Genomic DNA, 26,292 nt, shown 5'->3' with positions numbered 1-26,292 from the left:
AATGTTTTTTTGGTGGGAGAGAGGAGGGAAGAGGGAAAAAGGGGGTTAGAATAGTGTAGTGTTTTTTTTGTTTCCTGGGAAGAATTAACTGAAAAAATGTAGTGCTGTTCCTACCAACAAGTGGATATATGATGCGTTTTCACATACGGTAGCATGCTAATAAAGTTAAGACTGAAAGTGCTCTACTGTGAACTTTAGCACAAAATGTGGTGGGCTTTTTTAGCATTGTGAAGGCTAAGGGAATCCAAAAGGCTGAAGACTTGACTTGTGTTAAGATCAGTATCTGTTGATAGGAAGTGCTTCGGTCTAAAAAAAAGTGTGTCAATGGCAAGAGAATGGAAAATAGATAACAGCAAACTGAGAGGAGAATCAAAAGTACAGCTGATAGAGGGATCTCTGAGGGAAGCATCTGAGTAATGTTTACATAAGGTATTAGTGCAATTGAAGTCATGCTTGTAAAATGGATGGATAAGTCATTAAAATTCTTCCTGAAGGTTTTGTAACGTTACTAAAGACTGCATTTTGGGGAGGGGAAGACAAATGATTTTAAATAAGTAAAAGTTGTATGGTCTCTTTCAGAAGGTAATAACTAGGCCATATTGCTCCATTCCTTGCCAAAATCATTTCAAGACCGTCTAACCTCGAGACTGTCTAAAGAAGGGCATTTTGTTTTTTTGGGGATGGCGCATTCAATAACCACTGCTGGTTTTAGGACAGATGGAATCTGACTAATAACAAGAAAACCATTAGCTGTAAGTACAGCCGTTATAATTAAATCTGATGCCTCCAGGCACCTAAAAAAGAAGCCAAGAATCTTGACTACGGGATATGCTCTTATAGTAGGACACTTCTTACTTTCTGCATGCAAAGACTTGATAGCTACAAGTTATAGTGCTTCTTGATCAATCAATTTATTGCCTTGTGTCTAATGAGTTATAACAATGGAACATATACTTGTTTGTTTATATCTTTTCTGATTCTACAATATTAATTGGTTACATCAATGACAACTAAATAAGGTTGCATTTGATATATGCATAGGTACACTGAAATCGGGTTTACTTCTGGGGAAAATTAACATGACTAGTTATTAAAGAATGGTGTACAATGTCAGGACGTGAGAATTTCATACTGATCTGGGAAGTTAAAAAGCCTTTATACTGATTGGCAAAATGTCTCTTTCTTGTGAAAGCCACACAAAATCCACTGGAACAGATTTTTGTCTTCAAATGTTTCTGATTGTATTTGGCATTATCCCAAATACTGCTAGTGTAGACTACAAGGTAGTCTATTTAGATTTAAGGAATGTTAGGTTTTAATACTTTTCTTGCATCTTAGTAGGAAATTGAGTTAGTGCTCTAAAAGCACAGGGTTTTGTTTTTTGTTGTTTGTTGGTTTTTTTTGTTTGTTTGTTTGTTTTAAGATTTCTGGAGACAAATCTCTTGGACTTGTAACAAATTGTGTGTAGAGTTTAATGTTCAGGTGGCTGTTTTGAAATAAAACAGAAATGTAACTTTAATTGGAAAAATTTATCCTTAAAGTAGAATGTCTTTTTGGCTTGAATTGCATAGGGAGGTTCCAGATGGTGGATTTTGATTTATTATTATTGTTGAATTGAAAGTTGAATTCCTGGGATGAAAGACTAACACCATTTATGTCTCAATACATTTTATTGTTTTTTCTCCTTGGATAATAAATATTGTGAGATCTTTTTATGTGTAAGATAACTGTGTAGATGGTATCCAAAGCTTGAGGATTAAAGGCATAAATTCTATATGTAGAATATGGCTCATTCTTGATGAAGGATTATTGGCTACTCATTCTGTCTCTAATCCACACGTACTTCCCAATCCATGTTGGAAAAAACCCTTGGAAGATGGATAACTAAGTTAAGGGGAATACAAATAATTGATACAAATGAAAGACCAAGCTTGATTTGACTACTTTTTAAATGTTTGGCTTTTGATTATTGCTCCTTTTAGATGTTAAATTGATTATAAACTGTATTTTTCTGTAGATACATTCATAATGGAAAAGCATTGGAGCCATAACTGTTGAAAAATTATACTTGTATCTTAACCGTTACTTTTAATGTGATATATAAGGATGCACCCTGTAAATCAAAGGACTCCTCAAAATCTATGTTTTCATTCTTTGCAAGACCTTACCTGCAAAATCAGAAACCTGTCCAGTAGTTTGCCATCTATGCTGAAATGGTGCCTTTTGTAGGTATATTGTACAGAAGAACACAGAATAATGCTCCTTAATACTTCTTTGCACATGTGCAAAAAAGTTTCAGTACTTTTTTCTTGGTTGTAAAACAGATTATCACAACATTATTGAACTTCCTTAAGGATTCCTGATGCGTGGTTATATCAAAAAATCACTGCAATTGCTGCGTTGAACTTCTCATTACTCAACTATTTAAAACAAAGAATAAATGGAACTCATATCTAATTGAGTAAAGTTACTATTTCCTGCCCTCTGGGAGGAATAAGAACAACTCTACAATTTATGGATAAAATGGCTTGAAAACTTGTGAGCTGCAGGGAAAAAATGCAATTACTTCACCTGTAAAATGATTAATGTAATAACCATGAGATTTTTCAAGGAATGGAAGCAGATCCATTTCAGTTTTTGTAGTATCAATTATTTCCTCATGAGAAATTCTGAACTGCAAATAACTGAACAGCAATGGAGGAAAAAACAAAACTGGTAAAATTATCTTGACAGATCATAAAGCCAAGATACTTTTAGTAATTTTCTCTTCCAATTCTGTTTTTTAATTGTCTGATGCTGATCTTAAGAGCACCCCTGGTTTATTAAAGCAAAATAAAGCAATAGTTTCCTTCTGTAGGGGTACTTAATGATATTTTTACCTGTAACGTAAATTGACTTCTCCACAGACATCCAAGTTAATCTCATGAGATGGGTATTGATAATGGTCTTCAGGTAAAGCAAGTGGAAATTGCAGAGGCTTTTTAGCAGAGTGAAGTGTTGTTCTAGAAGCCTTAGTTTCACAAAACACAGCTTGCTGCAGGGAAGGATAATAGAAAACTTTTGTAAACAAAACTCCACACTCCTCCTCCTTTGACTTGTGTTCTGCTTGGCTGTATTTTCTATTCCACAGATCGTTTTGTCTGTCACACCATGTAGCATACCTAAAGGGATTGCATTCTGAATGAGCCTGTCTACATGAACCGTAACTGTCCAGAAATTGTGTTTTTGTGACATATGCCATGCTTCCCAGGGGGTGGATGGGAAAAGTTGCTTTGTATAATTTATCCTTCTGCTTATTAGCTTCCCCTTCCTGGGATGGACAGAGAATTCTTTGATACAGAAATGTAAAAATACGTCCCAGTAGGTTTGTGCTTAGATCACTGTTACTTCAGTCTGTGCATAGCTTTAGAAATGTGTACCCTGAAAAAATTAATTTGCTTCTCCCCTTCCTTTCCACAAATAACCTGGACAGTTGTGTGCAGTAGATAACAATATTTTTCCAGGTAACTAGAAGTGCTCTGAGGAGGTTTGCACCTCTATTCTGAATGGTTGTATTATGTGTATTGAACTGTTTTTGTTAAATATTTGTGTACTGAAGATGGTTCCAGGTTATCCAGGTGGTGGTAGGATGTACTGTCTGCCCAGTGCAGCTCTTTATTTGCATGCTGGAGCAAGCATGTTCCTCTGCCTCTCACTGAGCAGGCAGATGGTATCAATAACCTTGATAGCAAGTACACGGCATGGACTGAGGGTGTTGCTTTTTGTGGAAATATGTGGGGCTTTGTATTCCAACCATTGCTTCAAAGTATTTTTAGACACTAGGAGAAAAAGAGAACTTAGGTTACTATAAAATGTGAAATAGATGAACAAAATGAGTGCAGAGATGATAAGTTCAGCACAAATGCTATCTAGCCTTAAGCTCCGTAGCGTACGCAGCAGTGATAGCTGAGCAATACAGTCAAGCTGATCTTTTTTCCTATCAGAAATCAATCCATGTTGGGAGCATTTGGAAAACAATCTGTGGGCTGTAGTGGCTGAAGATAGTCTGGGAATAGATATAGCAAGCTCTTTGTGGAAACCATATACTAGTAGCTACACTTTGGTGGTGTGGTAATTGAATATAAGTTATCTATGAAAGCTACTTTTTTGCTTCTTATGGATTGATAGATGTCTGAGTTTAGCAGTTAAACTTCAGTAGACAAAAATTTCATCTGTTACCTAAGGAAGTGGCTGTTTTCTAAGAGTAAGCTTGGATGGGAATATCAAACTGATTCTTTTTTTTTAGCTCATTTTTTGACATGGTTGCTGCAAGTTTCTGTATGTGTATACACTGCCTTTGTAAGGCCTGAAGTGGCTTTGACAGTCACCACTAGCATGAGCCATGCCTGCCAAGAGCTGGAATGGAAGGCCTCATGGGATGGGGCTCGTCTCCACATATGAGTGCATGCAGGCTCATCTCTGAAGTCTGCACATAGAAGATATTGTACCCCTGTGTGCTAATGAAAGCTGAAAAATCCATTACTTCCTTTAATGGAAATTGAAAAAAATGCAGGATGAAAAGTTAGTTACATATGTTCTTTGTGAAATATTGTGTTGTTCCAGTGAAAAGAGTTAGGCAATTTTGGGTCTACTACTCAGTCAATTCAGTATTCAATTTGTCTTTTTTAAGTGGTCAGTCACATGCCGTGCTTTAATATAGAACTCTTTCTCACTATCCTTCTTTCCTCCCTAACACAGTGGGATTTGTTGCAGTGTTTTATTTCACTACAATTGGGAAGAATTGCCATAACCCAGTAACTCTCTGCTTACAGGTACATGCGCTGGGTTGCTCATAAGGACCGGTTCCAGCAGCGTACCCAGCAGTTACCTGCTTCATTGCTGTGTGCACAAGGGTAACTGGACACCTGATGTCACTGTTTTTGCTTTGAAAATGGTGCTTTACACAACAAACATCGGATCTTCCAGCTAGCGATTCATCTGTTTACCCTTCTATTAACTTATCTCTCACAAGAAAATAACATGAAGATGGTTTACTTTTATGCATGATGTACAATGAGATGCATTAGTCTAAGTACCAGCCCAATTTTAGTTTGTATAGTTCTGGCTTCAGCTGTAGCTTTCTGCTGTTTGGAACTTCAGTTGAAACTATTTTTTTTTTCCATTTTAGTAATGGTAAATCATTTCTAAATTCTTCCTGCTTTTCTGCAATCAAAAAGTATTTGTTTGTAAGAAAAAAGCTTTTGCAGCCTATATAGGCAACTTTTGCACATGTCAAGTTATGCTTTTACTTGCTCCTTGTTTTCTTAGGCAAAAGGAAATTGTCACTACTTGAAAACGTTTTCCATATAGCTAGGACATGCAAGGGGCTCTTTTCATTGTGTCTTTCACCTGTCCAAGTCATCTTTTCAGGAGTACGAACATGCAGCATATATGATCAGTAGAATGGGGCACAATAAAGCACTTTAAAAGCATTGGGAAGAATGAAACAGAAAACATTCAACACACTTATAGCATGAAATTAGTGCTTAAAAACACAATCGTCTGTCTTTAGTGACCAAGAATCTTGAGGCCTTAGAGTGAGTTTGGTGCTCTTATAACATGGAATTTCTTAGAAGGTTATGCTTCTTGTGATAAGTTTGGTTTAGTGATGATTTCTACCCGAAAGTAGGAGAACTGTAATACCAAAGTGTAAACTGATGCACTGCATTTGAAAAGAGCTGCTTGCTTGCTACATATGATGCAAATTCATACATATTGTAAGAATGTAAGGATATAAACATAATGTTAAAAGATAAACAGCTAGTGTTGAAAGTGTGGGTATAAACGCATTTATAAACTTCCAGTTTTTGGGTGTTGTTAATTGCTGTCATCTATCTCCTGTTCGATTCCATAGGCCTTAGGGCAGAAGAGATGAATTCAGAGATGCTACGTCTTTTTGTATTAAGAGATTCCCCTGGCAGTATGTCTAGTTGTTATTTGGGAAGTAATGATAGTAGGCAATGATGCAGTGACAGGTCTGATGACTTTTATATGCTAGTCCTCAATTTGGTGCATTTCCTTAAATCTTTTGACTAAAATCAAACTTGGCTCCTTTCAAGTCTATTAGGTAAGCACTTGTTCTGGTGTGATACTGGTGATACTGGAGCACGTTACTGTTTAGGTACAGAAACATCAATAACATGCAGGTCTTTTTAATGGCTCCTATTCTCATGGAACAGCTCTTATATTCTTGCATTCAATATGTGAATGGATATAATAAAGCTCAAAGTTTATACTGCTTTTAATTTTTTGCCTTTGAGCTTACCTTTATTCTGACTTCACAGATCTTCCTGAAGATTACTTCTTAGTAGTTGCATCATATCTGTGCCTAATCCTAATGTGCACGAAGAGTGCTTGTGACCCCTGTGCTTTAAGGTCAGCATCTGAAGACAATGCTTCTAGCTTGAGGGATTGGAAGCAGTCTTCTGCAGTGTGTACTTCTGGCCTGTGAGTCGTATCTGACTGTTAGGTGAATTCTGAAAGAAATTCTGTCTCATTGAAAGTTTTTAGAGATCCTGTGGCCATTAAGTTCTCATATTTGGAAAAGAACAAAACTATCAGGTCATTACTGTTCCCAAATAATAACAAAAGATAAACACATTATCTTTCCTACTGTACAAAATAGTTATTTTTCTCACTATTAAATCAAAAGGCAGTGTAGTAATTATAAGTCTGTAACTGATCTGTTCTATCAGTTTTGTGATGGGCACAAGAGAATGTCTTAGCAGTGGGTGCTCATTCCTTCCTTCAGTTGTGTATTACGGAATCCTGCAGATTACAGAACAGTCATAATTAGTGGTAAAAATATTTTTCTCATCCTAAAACATACCTTCTTTAAAGTGCAGCTGGCTGCACAGGTCTTACTAAATATTTTATCAGTTCTTTTAATAATCTTCAGCGCGGTAGAATTTCCTATCTGTCTAACTGCATAATATACAAAATCTTGCAAACTAGCCCTTTTTTGTAAAACCTCTATTCCATATGTTTGTATTCTTGGACATACTGTTCTGCACAGTGCTGGCAACGCGCTGATGCTGACCTAGGCCTACTTAGCAAGGGAAAAAACAGAGAATGTGCTTGTTTTGGGGCTCAGGGAGGTTTTAGTTATCTCATTACTATGCCCAGAAAGCAACATTGCTGTAAGACTCACTGAGTGTTTCTTAATGGAGTACTGCAGATCTGTTGTGATCCATGGGGGCAAATAACGTCATTCAAGCTCAGCAGGCTAAAATAAAAATCCTAGAAAGCTCTAATCTGTAACAGTCTTTAGCTGGGGCTAGAAATTTCCTGATAAATCTGCCTTGTTTTGAATTGCTCCTTCAGAGCATGGGAACTCTATACTGAAGCGTGCTAACGCTGTCTTGTGATATAAGTAGCATTGTTTGTAGAGCAATTAAGGAGATTCAGGGAGACTTCATTCATTGTAGGCCATCTTCATAACAAATACTGGAAGACATAATATAGTACAAAAGAACAATTAGTGACAGGTGTAGTTTACTTCCTTGGGACAAATCCTATGTTCAAAGCAAGGCTTAATCAAATGCACTGAGCTAGTATTGCTCTGTAAAGGTTTGGTTCAGTGTTTTTCTTTAGTAACAAATGAAATTAGAATGAATGCCCTTTGATGTGTGGGTTACTGAATATTTCTACATATAGCAGGTCTCTTGAAATTTCTAACAAATAAAATTTGTTCTTGAGGTTTGCAGGAAAATTAATTTCACATAGAGTATGATTATTTAACCTGGAAATTTTAGACTGTTTACAAATCTTGGCTTTTACCCAATTCTTTATATTCTGTTGGGAGTGATTTCTGAGATGAGGAGATCTGGCTGAGTTTATCTAAGGGTGGATGTGGGGATGTGGAACTATGTAACAATCCCGTCTTCCTGATTATCCTGCTTGGTGTATTTATAGGGAGATAATGGTGGATGTGTCTTGATTTATCTTCTGCTTTGCATACCCATTTTCGTAACAAGAAATCAGATGTTTCCCAAAATCTTCACTTTTCAAAGACATGGACTGACAGAGGGTGACAAACTCAATTTAGACAGACAGAAATTATTCACACTTATTAATTATTAACAGCCACTTTTGTTTGCTGTTCCCTGTAAATCTTAACCGCTGTTGTTTTTGTTTTCTTTTAGTTTTTGGTTCAAGCTTTGCTATGTTAGTACTATGATGTCTGGCCTCTGTTTGAAAATGAATTACAGTAAATGCTGTTGTTAGCAGAGTCATTTCTGCTTCTACTGGCTGTAACAATCTTAAAGGATGTTTTCCTGTGGGTGTGTGTTTCCCTGGGTTAGGAAGAAGTCAAACTTATACTTCAGTGGAGTGTGCAGATAACTATTTAGTTCTATTCCAAAAGGCTGATAAAATATTGGAAGACAACCAGAGATGAGCATAGAATTTCTTCAATATTTTTTGAGGAAAATTACATGTAATCACTCTTATAACTTACTCTCAATGGATTATTTCCTGTTTAATTCTCTCCTCTATTTCAATTCTATTGAAATTGAAGATATGATAGATATTTTTCTTTCTGTAAGGTCTTACAAGAAGTAAGCCTATATACTGTCTGCGATTTTTCACCTTTCTCTTCGTGTCAGTAGTGATAGATTCTTTTATCTGTCCCAAAGGAGAAAAGAATCCAGAGTCTAGTAAATGCATAATAGAAGCAGAAACATTAACCAATGATCTAAAAACTTAAATTATCTAAAATGCTTAAAGAAAGTCTAACATTTTAAACTACAACTAGTAGCTTTTACAGCTGTGTTCATTCAGCCATACAAATTATTCATTGCATGTGTTAAACTGACAATCTGTAAATAACTCTCTGGAATTTACTTGAGAAAATCTTGACTTTGAAGATGTTAAATTTTCTAACTGCTAGATTCACAGGTTTTTCACCTGGTGGTATCCTAAAAATCAAAGAAGGGAACTCGTTCTGTCTATTCCCATTTTTAGCTAAGCTGAGCAGCAAAACAATTAACTTGAGATAGCAATTGATTCCAGGACAGTGTACCTGGAAAAAACTCAGCAAGTACCAAAATCTTGCAGTTGCCCAGCCTTCATCTTGTGACTCTTCTTGAACTAAAGCACATTTCTTAAAATACTTATGGACTTTTAGTGAGAGAAATAGTGAGCTGATGAGAAGCTTGTCTTGGATGGCTGCTGGTTGCTTCTCATGACTCCAGAATCCTTTGAGAATGCAAAGGGATTTTCCTGTTTGGATAATTTTGTTTTTCTAGTCAAGAGGAGGAGCAGAAAATCAAGGCATTAAATCCAGTTGTCTCAGTTCTATGTGGAAAACTTGTTCCATCAAGTTATTATGTATATTTTGGGTATTGTAAGGTGTATGTTTTGCAAGATGTAATTTGCAGAAGAATGAGTGTGGGAAGGTGTCAGTTAAGCATTTTATTAATTTTAAAATTGTTCATGGGGATGTATAGGTGAGTTCTTTTTTTTTCCCTCCCTTTCTGTTCAAGTAGCATTCAAGGATAGGGTAATCATGTAGAAAAAAGCTATTTTCAAGCCTTTCTTACATGTGCATGTCTAAAATCAAACAACTCAAAATGACCAGGCAGAAGTGGTGTTCTGTCTTTCTTGGTTGGTTGTTATTGAGGGGGAGTTTGGGGTTGGTGTTGAGGTTGAGAGAAAGGAAGTCCCAAAACACCATCAAATGAACAGTGAACATTTAGTTCATGAATCTGCAGTGTGATGTGAGAACTTAGCCCTGTGCCAGTTCTTTCCTCACTTCTGGTCCATCTTGAATGTGTTAAAAGGAGACATTATCTACAGAGATGGATGTCAGCTTACACGTAGTGCTATGGCAGGGTGCCCAGGTGGAAGTGCAGGCCACTTCTAAGTCTTGCACATGTCTGTAAATTGAAATGTTTTGAATAATTAAATAACATAGCTGGATATAAAGCCATTTGGTACTGGATGCTATCTTCATTATCAAGAAGAACTGACAATGTGTTTTATTGGTATATATTCATTTCAGATTTCTTTGGTGTGGATTTGTATAACTGTTCTTCCATTCCATGTTGTTTTTTTCTAAAATCTTCCTATATGCAGTCAAATAAATGTGGTGGTAACAGGTAATGCATGTAATAACATCAGAGGCACCCAAATTCTCAGAGCTCTTAAGAAGATCAAGAGTGTTTTTTTGTATGGGTAGAAACTACACTGGGAATACCATGTTTTCCTTTGTAGGCAGAAGGTGATTTATTTTGTGTTGGGGAGAATTTTCAGCTTTGCTAAATGTTCTTCACAAGTATTTTGTAGTGTCAGCTGTCAGTAACATCAAATGATATTCCTACTAATAGGCATACCTGGCCATGTGCACTCAGTCTCTTGTCCCAGGAGATATTCTGGCAGCAGGAGGTGCTGTAGTTTGGTGGACTGTAGTTTTTTCTTTCATCTCATTACTTGTAAAATAATCCAGATTTCATTAAGCTTCAAGAAAAAAAAAAACAGTTTTGAATACATAATAGAGGGGGGAGGAAAAAAGCATCAGTTTTTGACATTTATTTCAACAGTAGATCTTGAAAATGAGGTTTTAGTACTGTTTCCAAGGATTAGATTTAAGAAACTCTTACTTGGCACAACTTCTTTCCTCTGCCACTAGCATAAGATGCAAGTAGTCACTGCAGATGAAGTCATTTTAGTAAGAAATATGTCTGGTTTTGTTTTGCTTTTTTCAGTCAATGGAAGATCTGAAGTATTTGGTATTGGGTATGTTCCTAAAGAATTACCTTTGTCTTTGATTTTTGGGAAGGTAATGCTCACCATCTGAGTTGGTTGCTGAAGGGGTAGAGTTTGCAGATTGCTTGACATAGTTTTCTTCCATGTAACTACAGTTTTTTTATAATAAACTAGAATCCAGGTGTTTCCTTATGTGAGATATTAACAGCAATCCTAAAAAATAGGAAATTATTTTATGTAGCTTATGCTTTAAAAATAAAAATTCAAAGGTAGTTTGGCTTGCAACAGAGAGCAAATACGGAAAACCCCAGCATCGGCTGGAGGTATTGTAAGCTGTGTTGGGCACCCTGCCTGGCTCTGGCTGAGATGTTTGCTTGTCTGTAAGGCTTACAACAAAGAAGGCTTACAGCTGGCTGATGTCCAGCATAGCTGCACTCCTGCTACTGCCTTATGCTGGTGCATCAATGCTCCATCTGATGCTGGAGAGGTTTCCTGGCGTGCAGCAGTGTGCAGGCTGTAAGCTGAGGGAAAACAGAAGAGGCAGTCTTGAATGTATTTTTGCAGTGTCAGATGAACCAATAATCTTAATAAACAGAGGGCAACTTTTGATATGGACTTCTAACGAGCTCCCCAGGATACAGAAGTGATCACTAATTAACTTCATGTCGATCTTTGATCCTTACCTGGGTGAAGATGCTGAAACAGATGTTTCCAATAATTAGAATTGGTTCATTGTATTATTTCTTCCACTGATCATTGTGCTAAGAAATGTCCACTGATATTGCAAATTAATATTCATCTCTGAAGATACAGACATGGAAAAGGGTATTTTGAAGCTTCATTTTGCTCTGGAATCTCCTGCTTTGATTATTTTTTATTACGACTTCCCAGCTTCAGCTTACAAAGCTGGTATGCAGTTATGGGTTCAGTAGCAATAAGGCTGGATTGCTTTGTAGTGAGGAAAGAACTGAATGGGGCAAATAGATGAATATTTTGTGCTGGATATTTTTTTTTTCCCGAAATCCTGCAAGTGTGATGTTTCTGCTCATCTTAAGAGGCAGAAAACTTGTCAGTATGAGTGACATCAATTGCAATTTCCTCATTCAGAAGAAAAAAATAAAGTATGGGAATAAGGAATGGGGAACAGGGGGCAGAAAAGTTCCTGTTTTGACTTTGATTTGATGAAATGGTCTCACCTTGAGAAAAAAATGGTCTTCAAGAGCTTCTGTAACTTAATCTATTTTATCACTTATTTCTTCACAACTCTGAGAAACAGGCAAATGTGTGGCTTTAAAATTTTATGAAAAAACTGTTTTACAAACAGCTGCACTTACCGGATAATATCTGATAAGTTCGGCAATTAGATTCCTAAACATCTTAGCTAAGTAAAGACTGAAGAAAGGCCTAAAACAGCAAAAAGCTTGCATGTTTGCAGGCCTTCATTGATGTTTCGGAGACTGATAGCACATATTTTAGGTAGTATTCCTGTTACTGGCTTCAACTGTTAGGTTTTTGAACTTCTAATAGATTTATTCTAAATGTAAGAATAACTGTTTTTTAATGCCTACATAGTAGGGAAAGCCTTAGAAAACCTTGCTGAAACATAAAGAGAATGTGTGGGAAGACTGTCATCCTAACTATTTGCATCTTATTTTTCAGGTCCGAAGGTGACAGTTCAAGAAGTGTCAGGTATGTGCACATCCCCCTCTTTCAGTTACATTGCATTAACTTTTCTAAGAAAATATTTTATTTAAAAAGCACAGTTTTAAGTGTAGAATGGAAACAGATGTACAAGTTTTTTTGTGTGATTATTCGTTCTACTTAGCATTCCATTTGTATTTTGAATAAAGGAGCTTCTATATTGGATGGATGCAGTACTGAATAATATGATATTCCTGAATGCTTCTATTTACAATATGGCTTAAATAAGACTTGCGTCTTAATTTTGGTAACTGCAAAATATCATTTGTAGTTGATTTACAGCATTTTAAATGAAAAAAAAATTAGCATCCTAGATGCTCACTTGTTAACAAAGGAGTGCTGTAGCTGTCAATTGTTGGTGCTGTACTAGTGAAAGGGCACATACCTGTTTTGGTGTTCTGGCTTTCTTGGCAGTCTTTATTTCCTTATCTGACAGAGAATCTTCATTGACCCATTGCTACAATACTCATTGTGCACTTGGATGATTCAGGTAGTTTAGAGAATTTAATGTAACTACTTGAACTTGATCAGTATTTTTCAAATGTTATTTCAAAGGTATTTTTTGAAGAAAATGTAGCTGTTTTAGTCAAACTTGTGGAACTTTGGGCAGTGCCCTACAAATAACTAAAATTACAAACCCATGTGCTTGAATCTGAAAGTCATGTATGTATTAGAGCACTACAGTAAACTAGATCCCTCTTTCCCCCTTTCTTTAAAACTTTCAGTTTTGTCAGGATCATTGAACTTGTTAATTCTGATGGGATCTTCTTACCAGTTGTCATGCCTCTGAGCTATAAAGAGAAGTATTAAGATTGATAAGGAAAGAAGCATATCTTATGGGGAGCTTTGTCTTTTCCCCACCTTCCCAGCCTGTGATAAGCAGCTGGGGTTGTCAGGCCACACAAGTCTGAAGCCAAATGTGATTTACCTGTCACTTGGAAACCTTGAGCTCAGCTCAGGTTGCTCATGGAGTTGAATGAGTATAAGCTGACTCCAGACCTGAGAGACTGGCTTTGGATATCCAGCTCTTTTCACATTGGAATGGAATATCCACTATCAGTGATGCCGTAGTATTTCATACAGTTGATCAGCAGCACACGTTATTGCCTTTCTGGATTTGTTTTCAGTAGCTTTGTAACTTGTCATAAGAATGAAAATTTATATAAAAGATATTTTGAAGAGGCCTAAAATTCCTTAAACGCTGGATCTGGCTATGCAAGGGCAAGGTTGATGCAGTAAAGCAATGTGTTTGGAGATAAAATACTGAAACAGTTAAAAGAAGTAGATAATTAGCTTGACTTTTTTTCCTTGGTTTCCTCAATGTGACTAATAAATAATCCATTGTTTGTGTGAGTTTTTCAAATATGTTCAGCTTATAATATTGTGGTACCATAACAAACTTGCATTAGCTTCCTTTTGTTGAATGTTATTTAATTTTCAATTTTTAGTATTTATGTTAAATCTACTACTTTGATAAATTGCTTTGAAAATTCTGTCTTCTCAGATATAATGAACACATGCACAGTGAGCTATGAAATTGTCAGTGTGGTGGTCCTTTTGAATTAGCTGCCTTTTTTCCTATGTTGTAGAAAATGTGCTTTCATTTACATGAGATTTTGATAATTAGCAGTATGATTAAATCATGCTACATTTGCACATCATCTATCACACTTTGGAAGACTAAGATGTTTTAAGGTGTAGTAAGTAGATGTTTCTCCTGCCTTTACAATGAACCTTGTGGGTTTAGTGAGCACAAGGCAACAGAATGAGAATAGAGGATTCAAGCAGGGACCACAAAGGGACTTTGAAGATCTCCTTTGAGATCAGTAAGCATCTCTGACTAGCAGCACCTCCAGAAATCAAATCCTGCACAGAAACAATACCTACATTCTGAGTCACATTTCTTTCCCATTCTTAGAATGTAATAGCCATTTGTTTTTCGATTTAAAGACATGAGATTTAATTGTTTCTGTCAGTATTCCTTTGCTGCTCTTCTGGCAGTAAAATAAGTAAGATGAAATATATTAGAGCTCAGTACAGCTACTAACCACAACTCCTTGATGTTCTCAGTACAGTAGTGTTTTTACTTGTCTCTTCAGCTGCTGTGAAAAATATAATTTCAGTCCAACCACTGATTTGACCTATCTTAATATACTCTTGTTCCATCCTGATTTTGTATTTCTTAAAGGAGAAATGCAGTACAAAATGGGCTAACTATAAGTAACAACACTATACAACAGCAGGGGGCTGTGATGGAGCCTGGAGTGGGAGCTGTAAGGCTGTTGCCAAAAGGTGTGATGCTCTGTGTGTAGCCATGTAACTTAAACATAAAAGGTTGTTTAGGGCTGTGGTGCTGGTTTAAAAATATACGGCAGTTGAAGTTATGGAGAAAAACATCAGCTAAATGATTTAGCTGAGTCAAGTCTGTGACATTCTTTTAAAAATGTAAATAAATGGGGAATGCTGAAAATTTATTTTTATCTGTTGATGATCATGCAAAAAGGCTAAGTAAAGATGTACATTAGATTAAGTGAAAAACTACTAGTTTAATATACTTTAGCAAGGGGAAGAATTGTAGAATATCAGCTTCACTATGTGCTGGGTGGAGTGTGGGAGGAATGGCTTTTAAACATGTGGATAAAACATCAGTAACTGAGCCAAAGAGAGGGAAAATGCAGCAGAATCAGAGGGGCTTCCCCACATTTTCAGTAACATCTACCTGAACTCAGACTCAGCCCTCTCTCTCTGATAACCTGCAAAGTATAGATTTGGGGGAATTGAAGTCAGACTTGTGAAATCCATTTTCAAGTTCAAATGGCTTTGCAATCTAAATGGACCTTTCCTGGAAGCTTTTAGTTCTCGTGTAAACACTTTTCTAAGTCATTAGAATTTACTTAACAACTGTGAGAGGAACTCAAAACAAAAATAAGTATTTTTAATCAGTTGATTTAAACATATTTTTAAATTTAATGCAGTCCGCTGTCAAATAGTGCAGTGTAAGTAAGAGTAAAAATAGGAAAACTCCCATGAATTATATTTCAAACACCATTTTACCACTGGTGAAAGTTACCTTGAAATGAACTGCTAACACAACATGGGTATTGTGATGTGGTACTTGGATGTAATATGAATGCCTGACCGATACAAAGTGACTTTGCAATACAAACAAACTGTATTAATGGTGATTAGCTTATAGTTTGAGATTAAAGAGGATTTTTCACTCTTCTCCATTGCATCGGTAAGGCTCGTCTCTGTAAGATGGCAACTACTAGTGTGCCAAGCAGCATGACCACCTAGAAGTTACTCTTTGCACATTTGATTTAACTCAGTGATGCAGGCTGCAGGTCGGTGTCAGTCATCTCCATCATCCTTCTGAGGGAAATGAGCAGTTTCCTGGCATGAGGATGGTTGGGCAAATGGAGATATGATGTTTGCAAGCTGCTGAGCTGGGAGAGGTGAAGGTGATGCTGCTTCATGCAATCAGTTGCCTAGCATTCCATTATTTCTAGTGCAATAGTATCTGAAACAGAAGTCTGGTCTGCACATTTTACCCTGCTGTTCTGGGTGTACTGTGCACTGATGTCATCAGAGACTTTGAACAGTAAAGTGCTCACAATTTTTTCCATTCACTTTACTCTAAGTGGAATACTCTAAGTGGCAAAGCTCTTCGCTCAAGAGCAAGCAATTGTATTCAGTATAACAAAATAACTTCATGGTGTCATTAGTGGCATTTTAGACACTTGAGTTTTAGGAAAATGGATTGTCAACTGCAACTAGGCTTTGATTTCCTAGTAATACTGAGTGCCTTAATTTTTTTTGAGTACTCAGTTTGAGGTGTTCTAAAACTTTCTGATTTTCAAAAAAGATCGAGTGTGTATCTCAGCAATTGGTGTAAGTGCTCTAAACTCCATACTGACTTGACAAGCAGAATTACTAATGTGGGGGCTGCTCCGAAACTAATGCCTCCTATTTTATTATGACCCGTGTTATAATGGGTGGATGCTGGGGGGATGGCAGAAGAGATTGAACCTTCCTGCTAATGTTTTGTTACATTTTGTTTTTTGTGCAACAGTTGACAGCAGAAGGGCAGTCACAAAATGCTGTCTGGCATGGAAGTGTGCGTGAAGCAAAGGGGTGGTGCTGAATTTCTCCATGCAGAAAATATGGCACCCATTGACATTCATTGACACTTGATGAATGTTTATAGAGACCAAACATAAGTGAGGTGGTGGGTGGAGTGTTTTAGCAATGTTGTCGTCGTAGCAGCTGTGAAACCCATGTATCACCTCTACTGGTGCAGACTTTTATGAACATGGCATGCAGGATCTTTTTCGTCGCTGGCAAGAATGCAGAGCTAATGCTGGTGACAACGTTGAAAAATACTGTTTTGTTGCTGAGAATTTGCTCTATCAAACAGCGTTGTTATGCTTTTTGTGTCTGTTGCAGTTTCCATGGAAACAAGCAGGAGACATTACTTTCAGAGTGACCCATATATTTAAAAAAAAAAAAAAAAACCTAAAGCCTTGCTAGTCAACTATGGATGCTTAATCAGAATACTTTACCTTTTAGTGGCTGAAATAGTAGATGCTTTAACTAGTTGAATTTCAGAAAGTAGTCATCATTATGTGACTGAGAAGTATATATCCAACTCTATAGACCCTCTATTGCTTTTATTTATTCTCTGCTGGAAGAAGAAAAACACAGGATACCATTCTTTCTTGAGACAGTTCAATCAAGGGAGTGAGTTATGTGTCCTGCTTCCCAGGTGATACAGACAAAATCACATTATTCCCTCAAAGAATAACCTGTAACTGTATGATATTAGCTAGTAGGAGGAAGATGTGTGAATGGAGCTTCTTTAACCTGACAGTCCATTATTCTGTCCTTCAAATTGTTGGCTTATTTTTCCATGGACTGTTTTTCAGTGAATGAATAAACTTTAGGGAACTCAGTGTTTGATGACTCAAAAGCTTCAAGCACTGTAAATGATTCTAAGCAATCCGGCCATGGCACAAATTTTATTTGGGGAAAAAAACTTGAACTAAGCCAACTTCTTTTTTTAACACCTCCTTACTCCCTTAAATAATATTTCCTTGGCCTCAGCTGGCAATGAAATAGCATGGAGCTGAAAGGTGAATAAATTTAGAAAAGGACTGATTTACTTTGTCAGTAATTGTGAAAATAGGTAGGTATATGTTTGTGGTTTAATTTTTATTTCAGTATCATATTAATATTTTGACTTATGAATTACTGAGAATACTATTTTGTACCAGGAAGTAGAATCAAGTCTTGCTAAATTCAGATGCCATCCAGGTGGATAAACTAGCATATGTAAGCAGTTTGCCTGAGATTATTTCCACTGGAAATAGACAGCTGTAATTTGAGTTTCAAAGTGCTGTTTGTGCTCAATATAATTCTCTTGACAGGCTGGCAGTTGTCAAATTTGCAATCTTGAAGAAAAGACAAAGCTTTGTAAGTGGTTTCACATTAATTCAATGCAGCTACTTTTTATAGTCGATTCTTGAAGGAGTTGTTCTTGCTCACAAGTAGTCCCCACTGGTTACAGTGTAAGATAAGGCCTTCCTAATGAGCAACATGTGTGCACAACTTAATTCAGTAAGTTGAGCACTTGTAATGCCACAGGATTTATCTTTTGTGTAGATAAAGTAGTTTAAATTTCTTTCATGATTTCACCATTCCACAGTAAATGCTGAGTTGCTTTTGTTCTTTTCTATTAGAATTCACATGAAAAACTGGCGTAAATCTGGGGGATAGAATATGAGAATAAAGAAAAGAAAACAGACTCTCTCAGACTTGCTATCTGTATCATAATGTTCTTCACAGGCTTTGGACAATTTTGATTCAGCACCTGCTGAGCTGCTTGTAATTACTCAGTTCATTTATCACTGTAATTCTTGGTAAGGCAAATAGGACTGGTATGTATTTTGAGTAGAACTTACACAGCTATCAGCTGTTTTGTGGGACAAGAGCTGTCAGCTAGTTGACTGGTATGCTGAAGAGATCCTGCTATGCAGCTTCCACTGAATGATGTTGCTTTCCAGCTTCTTTTTGCATGTATTTTTTCAGAAGAACAGAGAATGTGGTGTACTCTTCAATACAAAGCTGTCCCTGCTCCGCATCTGTTTTAGGAAAGAACTGAAAGAAACAGAACCTCACATCTGCTATAGCTGTGGGAGATCCAGAGAAGAGCTGGGTATGATCTGAAGTCAGCTTAGCTTTTTCTATTTATAGTAGTTAGTCTTTTATAATAGAGATAACTCTGTGAGGGCAGGAGTGAAATCTGACCATGATTAACCAGCTTACTTTTCTGTCCTCATCACTGAGAACAGTCTCCAGTAACTAGTGGAAATCAATGTGTACGTGCAAACTGACAGGAACATGAGCTGGAGACAGTTCTCTTAATGATTGGTATCCATAAAGCGCCAATAAAATCTGAGCTTTCTTGCACACAATCTGTCTTCAGAAAGAATCCGTGTATTAAATATTTATTGTTAGGATTCTAATCTACGGGTACCTTAAAATCAAATAGAACTTTAATGTTATTTTTCCAGTTTTTTGTTCTGATCTCACTGCTTTACCCAAGTAGTTATGGCTAAACTAATTCTATTCAAAAAGCATGCAGGAAAAATAGTGTTGTAGAATTTCTTCCCCCCCCTTTCTCTAATCTGTGTTCTAGGCACTTCTGTGCCTCAGTGTAGTTCAACAATGATCCCTGGATTAGGCTGTAAGCATGACTTAGATATCTGGTTCATCATCTGAGCTGTTTGAGTGATGCTTTTAGACATTTTCCATTAAATGCAATTGTAAGTAAAGGGAAGATGAAGCAAGCGAGCTATGTCTTCAAAAAATGAAAACAGAAGAGCATGTTAACAACACTAAGAATAAAAAGAACTTTCTAGGTTATCACAATTGAACCAGCGCATAAGCATGAATCTTCTCACTGGAAGAGAGAAGGAAAAAAACTTGGTGTATATAATGGATTATATCAATGTATTATGCCCAGTGTAATGGTGTATACAGTACCTTGAAATCCAGTTGAGTTAATTACTGTCTTTAATGTTTTAGCTGTTTTTTTTTTTTTTTTTAAGTCTGTCTTCTGTAATATATTCTTGTATTGTTTGGAATCAATAGAAGGATATATTTTTATTCTAAGTAAACCAAATGTTTATGATGTAGCATGATTTTAGGACTTGAGGCTCACTTTTCTTTCTTGTTAAGACTTTTTTTTTTTGAAACTTCCTAAATTTCAGGAAGTGTTAGCTGCATGATGCTCACTGTGCAATAGCTAGTTGTCCTTACTTTCTAGCTAAGAAAGTTGTTCAGTTTCAGATGTTATTTTACTCCTGCTGCTATAAAGAAGCACATCACTCATGTTAAACTTTAATTCACATTTAAGGATGTCAGTCATGCTTCTCAATCTGTTGTAGATATGGAAATTTTGGGGGGGATTCTGTAGGTTATTTTATTGGACATTGAGAATGTATCATTACCTAATATAGGGGCTTATCCTTAAAGCAATATCAAGATTTTTGTAGTCTTTAACTTGAGAGCTGTAACAAACATAGGGGGAAAGATCTACAGACATTTTATAAGGAAGGGCAGAAAAGACAAATTAGTAATAAAAGCAGTAGACAAACTTTACATTGCTGCATAACAAAGCAGCAGTAGAATTTTATTTTTTTTAATTTGGAATGTAGTGAACCTGAGTATCAGTGGATAATTCATTTCTTATCATAACTGCAAACTGCAACTGAAAATGATATCCCTGATGTAATTATTCCAAGTGCAGAGCTTCCTTTGGGAAAGCGGATAGCAGAGAAGGGCAAAGTACCTTAGCAACAAGCTGCCCACTGTCTCACTTTTTATCTGTTGCACATGTGGTGTGCACTTGGAAGCAGTCTTGTGAATTGATTAACTGGAAGCATGACTGTGGTGAACTTGGGTGGATGACCAAGTGTAAGTACAGATGTCCATGGATTCTGAGATATTGAAGTAAAAGCTGAAGATCTGTGTTCTGTGATGGTATTACTTCAGTGTCTGGCCCTAATGTCTATCTTCAGGTTGCTGTGATGAGCAACATCACAGGTAGGCAGGAGAGCAAGAATAAGGCATGTCCATATGGAACCTGGAATATTTCAAGATTTTGTTTATGGAATACCTTAGAAAACAATCATAGACTCATATCATAGAATGGCCTGGGTTGAAAATGACCTCAAAGATCATCTAGTTTCACCTCCCCCCACTGTGTGCAGGGTTGCCAACCACTAGACCAGGCTGCCCAGAGCCACATCCAGCCTTGTCTTGAATGCCTCCAGGAATGGGGCAGAAAACGAATGTTGTATCAACCAATTTCAAATTATACTTACACTTCTATCCTGTTTGGAAATGAAGCTAGCTTTAATCTACTGGGTGAAGAAAAAGCAGTAAGGAAGTCTTTCATGCATACTTTGTATTTTAAGCACAGTGAAGACTGTTAAGGGTTCTGTAACTTCTTTAGTAAAAATGATTAACTGAAAGCTCTAACATTTGGGCCTCTTTGCCTTGCTCTATCATTAGCTGTCTTCTGTTCAAATTAAGAGGAGAAAGTAAAGCACTTTAACTTGTCTCTATAATGGAGGAGCTCACTTGCTGAAACCCCATATTGATTCCACAGTCTTATCGTTTTCTGAATGTATCTGTAAATAAATGCCAACTAGTCCTGACTAATTTCTGCTATCAATTTGGTCTCATTAACTTCTTGTTGATTAAATCAAGTACATTAGTTGGGATGTCCCTATAATTTATTTATAATAGTTAACTTTATCAGGGGAATAAGATTCTTCTTCTGAATTTTAATGAAAGAAACAATCTCTGTATGCAGAATTAGAGTGGAGCTGAAATTAAGTGAGCTGCATGAAATACTAGTTACATTCACTGTTGAACAAGTAGGAAAATCATATTTTGAAGATAAACATTAAGTGACTTGCAAGTGGTTTATGGTGCAGATGTGATGAGTCATATTCAAGAGCTGTGTTGTGAAGATCTATAACAGCACGCTTACAGAACACTCGCTAGAAATCTTCAGTCTTTCAATTTCTTTAAGTGCTTTGGTTTATCATACAATTGAAGGTAATTTGATCTTCAGCGTTTTAGGACTGGTAAATACTAGAACATTGTTTAGAATAAAGTGAATTTTGAACTCAATAGAATGTTTCCCTCCTGCAGACCAATAATGTGTATGAATTAAGATGACTTACAATTACTCAGTTTGGGGGGAAGTCCTTTTATCCTCATACCAACATCAAAAATCTAGCATGAGTTCATTTAAATCACTTGCCTTCTAATAAACCCCTCAGCTCTGATGAATAAATTGAGGAAAATTTCCATTCTGCAGTGAAGATAAGCCTTTCAGCTTGTACATTGCCATTTTGTATGTGCTCAGAATGCACTAAAACAAACTTGGCACACCTGAGGTGTCAGCTCTGTTTTTAATATTCTTTTCCTTTTATCTTTGGTTTGGAAATTAACTGTTTTGTAAAGCACTGCTGTAAGTAACCTGACCAACACATGGCTTTGCCACAAATAGGCTTTTCAGGTGCACAGGCTGAATACTGGCTTTAAGCAAGATGATGTATGGTAGATAGTTGACCATTATTCAATAGTGCACTTAATCTACTGTGAATTAGTATTTGACTTTCAAGACCTGGGTCTAATGTGACTATGAACTAGTGTGTTATTTGTAATTTTGTGGCGCTACAATGTGCTGCAATTCCTGAAGTAACTGTGAATTAATTAGCACTGCTGCCCAGCATACAGCAGAAGCAATCAGCTTCCTTAGTGAATATTTTCCACAAAATCCTCTAGGTATCCTTTACATGTCCAAATTAAAAAAAAAAAAAAAAAGTTTTTACAAACCCTGGGGAGCTGTATGAGGCATGTGGAAAAGGGCAATGTTGTTTAGTAATGTGTATGCTGTAGGGGAGAGAAACAGTGTGTATCATTTTGGGATACCGAAGACCTTTAAACTCCAAACCAATTTAGTTTTTCTTCTTTTAAATTCATCTTTCTCTGAAAATGAAAGCAAATAACCAATTTTCCAGACCTGTATCTTAAGAAATATTTAACTGCTTTCAAGCATTTACTGAGTGAAGTAACACTGATTCAAAGCAGTAGAATTCCATGCAATTTGTAAACATTTGTCGGTATTCTTTGTGGTTGGTGGGTAAGATGCAGTGATGGTGCAAATCTAGGACAAAGAGCAGGTGAAGCACTGTTAAGAGCAGGGACACAAGCTGTTTGACACCTTCACTGGAACAGGAACTCCATATTCTTTCCAAATTCTTTTTTGTTTCTGAACTTGTAGGGCAGTTCTCACAGGGAACTATTAACAGTATTTCTGAAGGATTTGTTCTGGTACTGAGACTTCACTCATGTAAGGAACTATGCTGCAAAATGCCTATGATCTGGCTGAGATTGAATTTAACAGCAGTGTGATCAGCCAGGGCCTTAGCAGAATAGCTGATTGTGCAAAACAGGAAATGTCAACTGCAAAAAAAAAAAAAGTGAACAATTTGTGCATTCCAAATGAATACAAATTTAGAACTATGTTCCCAGGCTAGTTAGTTTAACATACTAATATTAGTGTGAAGATAAGCGTAATGTAGAACAGTAACACTCTGTTGCCTTAGCATCTTTAATAACCAAAGCCACCTCTACTTTAAAGAAGGATTAAGTAGAAGATGAGATAGTACAAGTTTTTAAAGTGCTAAGAAAGAAGTGAAACTGCAGAAAAAGATGACTTTGGCATTGGGAGATCTTGGACAATAAGATGACAACGCTTATCTGCCACATAAGCTTATTCACACTAGTATTACAGACCAAATTTTCAAGAGCTGGTTTTAAGTAAACTTGCTAGATTTAACTAGGAATCTTTTACTAGGATTCCTGAAGTATTTCCCTGTGCTTGCAGTGTTGCTAGTCCAATTGCACCATGTATTACTTGGGAAGAAACAAAAGCAAACTTTCTTGCTTATTTAAATGAGACGAGAAGGATGCTGTTGGAGCAGTGCACAGGCTAGCCCTCACTGCTGCAGCACATATGTTTGTCACAGCTTTGCCTCTTCAGTTAATCACTGCTTCTCTTCCATCCATCTATAAAGATGGCTTTTGGCACCTTGTAGAAGCTGAGACACTGGGCAGAGACCATAAAGAAACAGCCAAGTGCTGTGACCCAGTTTGGGGAGTGTAAATGGCTCTAACACTGCATTAGAGAGTAGGTGTTGGAGCTCACAAAGAGCCAGGCATGGAACTAAACCTATTAGCTCTCTTGGACAGAGACCTGTGACTTACTGAAGCTGCATTTCAACTAGTTTTATTCCTGCAGAACTTGACCTTACCAGCAACCACTGCTGTACCAGGCCCCCAAACGGCCGAGTGCTTTGCTGTGAGAGGATATCTAGGTTGAGAGACAACAATCTCTTAGCTTTCACTGAAATTCCTGTTTCTCTAATTACTAGTGGTGGGCTGTATATTTAGTACAAAATCTTTTTGCGCTATGCAGTAGTAAGTTTAGATCATGTAAGCTTTCCAGTGAAATTGCTGGAATAGTGAGCTGAAAAGGTTTGTAAATGTTGTAAGTGCTTGGAGACTGCTGTGGGAAGGAAGGTTCACATAAGGGCTCCTTGGTTAGATTTCCATTTCTGTGTCTTTTGTTTTGACTCTTATGTTAAATGAATGTAGAAGATTTGTGCTGTGAATGAAGTGTGAATGAGGTAAAAGGTTTGAAAACTGAGGAAAGTGGAGTGTATATACTTTTGAAAGGCTAAGATTATTTTACTAAGATGGATTTCAGGCTGTAAAAAATTGAATGCAGTGGCAAAGCTTTAAGTCTGCAGTGGAAATAGCACTCAGCATGTCTGAAGCATGAAATAAAAGATGGTTGTTGTATTTGATCCCTGCGATTTCTGCTCATGAATTAAAATCTTCAGTCTGGAAGAGACACCCGCAGGTTTATTGTTGTTGTTTTTCACTTGTTTCTTTGTTTTATTTCATTTTTACCAATAGCTTGAGGTGAAATGATGTCTGAATCATAATCAAAGAATTCAGAAAACTTAATACTGAAATAATGATTTTATGCAAGGCAATATAGCTCTATTATTCTGCCACGTTCAGCCTTGCACAAGTGGAGGGTACGTGCTTGTTCAGTGTTTCTATTCATCTAGCAGCTGGGTCTTGTCCAAGTCTGTTCTGTTCACCATTCCATTAAGGATAAACATAACCTAAGTATAAGAGAATGGGCCATTACTACTAGTTTAAATCTGGAGTACTTTTGGATAGGTAAGTTGAGCTGTCCTTCATCATGGGGAAATAACTGAGGAGTTGGAACAATCAGTGGAGTTACTACAGGAAATGAAGTGGCTTGGCCAAATAAGTAAATCTGTAGAGAAACTGAGACATCTGTTCCATGTGGTCTAAGATGTTCACTGCAGTTCTTGTTCATTCTTCTCATGATCGAACTTATTTTTTCCGGGGAAAGTCAGTTCATGTGCCATTGTACAGCCCCTATAAATATAAGGGAGGGCCAAAATCCAGTATTTATCCTGAGAAGGAAGATTGAATCAAACACTCTTCTCCAAAGAAATGGGCTGTAGGAAAGTTACCAATAGGAAATGACATGCGTGTTTTGCAGGCTTTTACAGAAGACTTAAAGTGAGGATAATTTATTAAGGAGTCATAGCTGATCTGCTGGGCGTATATAGATTAATGTTTGCATATGGAAGCATCTCAGATGTGTGCAGTATTATAGCTGTGCCTACAAGCAATTGCAACAAGGAGAAGGTTTTGTGAGCAAGGATGACTTTTAGCTGGCTTTGTCACTTGGTTTGGAGACAAGTGGTTCTGTGGTTAAGTCCTCAGATGGAAGTGGAGCTTTCAGTAACAAGGTGTATAAAGTCTGTACAGGACTGCCAGGAAAACCCTTCCAGGGAAATGTGAGTAGCTAGATCATTTGGCTTTGTGACAGCTTTCTGCTTCTGGAACGTCATGAGGTTGCTGCAGTACATCTGTGAATAGGCTGGTGTGTGTAAAGGAGACAATCAATTGCAAACAGTAATTAAAAAGAAGTGACAGTTACTTCAAATAACTTCCTAAGTGCCATTTTCTGTACAAAATAATGAATAAATCTCTTGAGATAATAGAAGGCTTAGTGCATTTTAATATCTTTATAATGAATAAATCATCTCTTTTGTAAGGTTAATGAAAGCAGATGTGACGTGAAAGATGAAAATGTGGTCTCTATTTAGGAATTCCTTTCTGAAGTGTGTCCCTCTACAGTCCTGGCCAGATACAGTCTGCTCAGAGATTGTGCAGTGTGAATTAATAACATTTAATGCATCCAGCAGTCTTACTACCTAATAAAACCAGTCTGTCTCTAAATATTTAGTAGGGACTTGAAGACCCTCTCACAGATCAAGCCTTTCTTCTAACAACACGACTGCTGGTCTGCAGTTTCATAAATACTGAAAAATAGCGTGCAATTAAGAACCTCTTGTATTCGTCACACTTGCTGTTGAAATAAGGGCAAGAATTCCAAACATAGTGCAAAATTCTGCTTTTGTAGACTCTTTTATCTGTTTTGCTGACACTAAGTGGGTATTTTGATATGTTAAGTGACAAGACAAACACAGTACAGTTTGTCACTGCTTTTTATAGTTTCATAATGGATGTTCTTTATTTTTTTCCGAAGGCACTATACAGCAAAAATTCATTCATTGTAATTTACTCATTTAGTTTAAACTCACGTGTAAAGAACTTCTTCAAGAATCCTTTAAGCAATTTAGATGTTAA

At 36.8% G+C, this 26,292-nt stretch overlaps 1 protein-coding gene across 9 annotated transcripts in view; it reads left to right on the top strand.

Moving 5' to 3' along the window:
* The window catches only part of IQSEC1 (IQ motif and Sec7 domain ArfGEF 1), a 361,739-nt gene that overhangs the window by 104,343 nt on the left and 231,104 nt on the right, over positions 1-26,292 (top strand). For all 9 annotated transcript variants that reach the window (XM_031608745.2, XM_031608737.2, XM_090148117.1 and 6 more), the window contains one exon: positions 12,406-12,435. In XM_031608745.2, the coding sequence (XP_031464605.1) occupies positions 12,406-12,435 (30 nt within the window). The remainder of the gene's footprint in view (positions 1-12,405; positions 12,436-26,292) is intronic.

The sequence above is a fragment of the Phasianus colchicus genome, chromosome 11 (assembly GCF_987193195.1).
Source record: "Phasianus colchicus chromosome 11, bPhaCol1.hap1.1, whole genome shotgun sequence".
In the NCBI taxonomy this organism is placed as follows: Eukaryota; Metazoa; Chordata; class Aves; order Galliformes; family Phasianidae; genus Phasianus; species Phasianus colchicus.
This window is presented reverse-complemented; position numbering and strand designations above follow the sequence as displayed.